The sequence below is a fragment of the Fusarium poae genome, chromosome 3 (assembly GCF_019609905.1).
Source record: "Fusarium poae strain DAOMC 252244 chromosome 3, whole genome shotgun sequence".
NCBI lineage: Eukaryota > Fungi > Ascomycota > Sordariomycetes > Hypocreales > Nectriaceae > Fusarium > Fusarium poae.
This window is the reverse complement of record NC_058401.1, coordinates 1821531-1826034: the sequence shown is the minus strand read 5'-3', so window position 1 is coordinate 1826034 and position 4504 is coordinate 1821531. Positions and strand designations below refer to the sequence as shown.

Below are 4504 nucleotides of genomic sequence, written 5' to 3'. Positions count from 1 at the left end.
TAGAGACGCAGAACAGTTCGCAAAGACGATGAACGACATCCTAGAGCACCTGAGATCAGAAAGCATTGCCGCACAAGCCCGTTACGAAGCCCAAGCGAACCGACACAGACGACCTGCCCGACGATACCAAGTAGGGGGACTCCAGTGTGGCTAGACGCCAGGAATATCAAGACCCTTAGGCCACAGAAGAAACTAGACTGGAAGAACATCGGCCCGTTAAAGATCGGCAAGGTCATCTCCCCGTACGCCTATCGACTGGAACTGCCCGCCAGCATGAAGATACACCCCGTGTTTCACACGAGCCTGCTAAAGCCAGCTGCCACCAATCCGCTGCCCGGTCAGAACGTAGACCCGCCACCGCCAGTAGAAGCCGAAGGAGTGGAAGAGTGGGAGGTTGAAGACATTGTGGATTCCCGATGGGACAGACGAGGCCGAGGAGGCCGCCCCAGGCTGAAGTATACTGTGAAATGGGCCGGATATGCAGACCCAACAGAAGTCCCTGCTGCCTACGTGGAGAATTCTGCAGAGATCGTGGCGAACTTCCACAGGAGATACCCTGACAAGCCCGGACCACAGTAGCCCGTCTCGGCAGAGCTCGATGCTAAAGAGGGGGGCACTGTCACAGCTCGAAGTCAGACCAACCTACCCTAGAGCCACAAGTGGATCAGATCACGTGGCGATAGCGTTATCGCCGTAACCTTAGTTAGACCGCCAGTCAGATCCTGAACGTAGCTCCTTGAGCTACGTCTTGTTAATAGAGCCTGACCTGCCTGCAGTGCCTATCCGTAGCAATAGAACCTATTACGCCCGAAGCGTTCCCTGTCCACCCGTACCGCCGGACTCAGCCCGTGACAATATATTAATAATATATTAATAATAAATTAATTAATTTATATTACTAGGGTTATCTCTATATTAAGTAATATACTTATAATATACCTTAAGGTAGGAAATATTAATAGGAAAATAGTTAATTTAATTTTATTATAAAAGATAGTATAAATAGTCTTAATTAATAAGGCTTAAGTAAATATTAAATAAAACTATAGCTTTATATTTAAAAAGGATTTACTTAATAGCTAATAATTAAAGCTAAATATCTATATATTATATTAATAATATATTAAGGGTATATATATAATATATTAGTAATATATATATACTTAGGGTCTTAAGAGCTTCTTCTGGCTTTATTAATATCTATTTAATATTAGTTAATATATTAAGTAATACTTTTAATAGTAAAGAAAGTAAATAAGTATATTTACTATAAGAGATTAAAATTATATAAGGTATATTAAAAGTCTTTAGTATAAAGGCTTAAAAAATAATATTATAAGGAATTTATTTAATTTAGCCTCTTTTAGATAATAAATATATAATAGCTATATAATCTATTAGTAATATATTAATAATATATAGATAATCTATTATATTATAGTCTTTATACTATTTAATTATATTAACTATATAATAGATTTAAGAGTAAAATAATTACTACTTAAGTAATAATAAAGCTATTTTTAATATATTAATATAGGGTATTTTTATAGACTTTAAAATATAATATTAATATTATATTTAAATTTATTAATTAATATATTAAATAATCTATATAAAATAATTAATAGCTAATTATAAATATAATTAGTATATAATATATCTATAATATATAGTTAATATATAAATACCTAGGTAATTAATTAAAAAAGCTAAGGCTTATATAACTTTATAGTATATAATTAATATACTAGCTACTTTCTATTTTTATATAATTTTTAAATTATATTTAATATACTATTAATATATTAATAATATATTTATAATATATTATAAATATATTATAAATTAAATTAAACTTATATAACTATTATTTACTTAAGAGTTAGTTTTTATAGCTTACTCTTTAAATCTTATATCTTTAATTAATAATTATTTATAACCTTATAATAATAAGATTAATAGAGTTTAAAGGCTATATATTAATAGACCTTTACTCTTATATATTTATATTTATAGAATAAAATTAACTTTAATTTAAAATAACTTAAAGTTAATTCTTATTTAATATAAATATACTCTATATAATATTAAATTTATAATATATTAATAATATATCTATAATATATTAATAATATATTATAATATACTCTATTTAATTAGTTTATTATAAATAGGTTTTAATATTATATTATATAGAATAATATAAATTATATTTTCTTTAAATAATTTTAATTAATTTAATATTATTAAGCTATAAATAAATATTCTTATTTATATTATAAACTTTAATATATAAATATAATTAAATTAATTAAAGTCTATAGATATTAATATATTATTATTTTTATAATATAATATATTTATAGAATTATTATTAATATATTAATAATATATTATTAATATATTAAATTTATTTATTTTAATTTTTAATATAAATAATTTATTAATTTTTTCTTTTTATTTAAAATAAAGTCTTTTTATAAAAACTATATAAAATTAATATTAAATTATTAAAGCTTAAAAAAAAGTAAAATAAGTTAATAAAATAATATAATAAAATATTAATAATATATTAATAATATATTAATAATATATTAATAATATATTAATAATATATTATTAATATATTAAGTAAATAAATTTTAATATATTTTTTAATATAAAAAGTAAGTTTATATTAAGATTTATTTTATTATATAAAGACTTTAAATAAGAAAGTATTTTACTTTATTATTTAGGCAATTTAATTAAAAATTAATAGACTACCTTATAGATTAACTTTAAAATAACCTAATTAAAATTCGCTTACAGGGGCACCTTCTTACTACGCTAAGGGGGCACCTCTCTGGTTATCTTATACCACCAAAAGAAAGGGGAGAAGATGCAAAAATAAATGGCCTTTGCGCTGGCAAGGCTCCATCGTGGCTCCAGCAAAACACGTCCCTGTGATTCTGGCAACACTTGATTGGCTAAGACCATGTTGCTGAAGGCAGTTTGCCATCGACCGAGGTTTCTTTGCAGGGAGCGGATTGGGGCCAGAAGAAGGCTAGACGGGGATAAGCATCTAGCTCAGGAACAAACCAGTCAAAAGTGCAGTTGCTAAGGCTCTGACCGATCCTCATTCGGGTTGTATTCTTTGTCTGTGTCCAATCATTTGACTAGCTTTCTGAATGCAAGGTACCGTTGTGTGGTGACACCTGCGAAAACCCATTTGGATGCCGGGGCTAAATCATAAGCTTCAGGGACGGTAACAATGCCAATCGATTGGGGATAATGAGGTGACAACGCTCCAGGGTCTAATAAATGGACGGACAGGGGTCGGAAGTTGGCTTTAATGAGCAGAAATTAGGTCCCGCCCGTGCTGCGAAAACTACAAGTCTCGCTCGACATCCGCATCAGAAGACTGTTTTGCTTCCTTTCTGCTTCATCTCACTTCTTGACGCTTGACGACATCTTCAGCCTTGTGCTATCACTCTCCTTAACCAATTTTTGACAACATTCTTTGTGCTTTGCACTCTTCAGTCTTTTTTCTTTGCTCAACGCAACAAGAATCATCTTACGATCCTTCATAGTGACTTCAGTTCGTTTCAGACAAAAACAATCACAATGCACTACACCAGCATCTTCATTGCCGCCGCTGGCGCCTCAGTCGCCGCTGCTCAGGATTACGCCCCTCCTCCTCAGGACTACGCTCCTCCTGCTTCCCCGGATACCACTACCCTCACCTCGACCACTACCCAGGTTGTCACTCTCACCCAGTGCAACCCTACAGTGACCGACTGCCCTCTGCGCACCCAAACCTCTACTGAGGTCGTTGTTACTACCTCTACCGCTGAGCCTGAGGTTCCTGCTGAGACTACCACCTCTGTCTACGTTGCTCCTACTACCTACGAGCCCGTTGTCAACACAACCAGTCACCACGAGGTCCCTACTATTGTCAACACCCCTACCATTGTCAACACTCCTACCATTATCACCACCAAGAAGGCACCTCTTCCCAAGACCACTTACTACCCTGCCGGTAACACAACCGTCAAGGCTGGTCCTACTGCTCCCGTTTCTCACTCCACCAAGCTGCCTGTCCCTACCAGCAACGGTACCCCCGAGAAGCCTGGCTACGAGGCTCCTCCTGCCTCTCCTGAGGCTCCTTCAAGCGTCCCCACCGCCGGTGCCAGCGGTCTTATCGCCTCTTCTGGCTTCCTCGGTGCCGCTATGGTCGCCGCCATGGTTGCTCTCTTCTAGATGTAGCCTTGCATTTAGTTGGCCTATCTGATATGTGTTTTGGCAGATTTCGGATTTCACTTCTTATTATGATACCTTTTTATTCTTTGGAGATGGACGTTTGGGGACTTTTTCAGGCCATGTTTCTTGTAGCAAGGCGATCTTCTCTTCGAAACAGGCTACTGTGTAGCAATTTGGTTCCTGGCAGGTCATTGGATAGCATAGGATAGCAGCGCGGAGTTTCTGAATGCACCATGCGTTTGTGTCTATAGACTCGCAT

General features: G+C 34.3%; 1 protein-coding gene across 1 annotated transcript; it reads left to right on the top strand.

Moving 5' to 3' along the window:
* Positions 1–3609: 3609 nt before the first annotated feature.
* FPOAC1_008019 (uncharacterized protein) lies at positions 3610–4245 on the top strand (the record flags this gene model as incomplete). Its single annotated transcript, XM_044852465.1, has 1 exon — positions 3610–4245. One exon carries the CDS (start codon positions 3610–3612, stop codon positions 4243–4245), a length of 636 nt encoding a protein of 211 aa, XP_044705135.1.
* Positions 4246–4504: the final 259 nt, after the last annotated feature.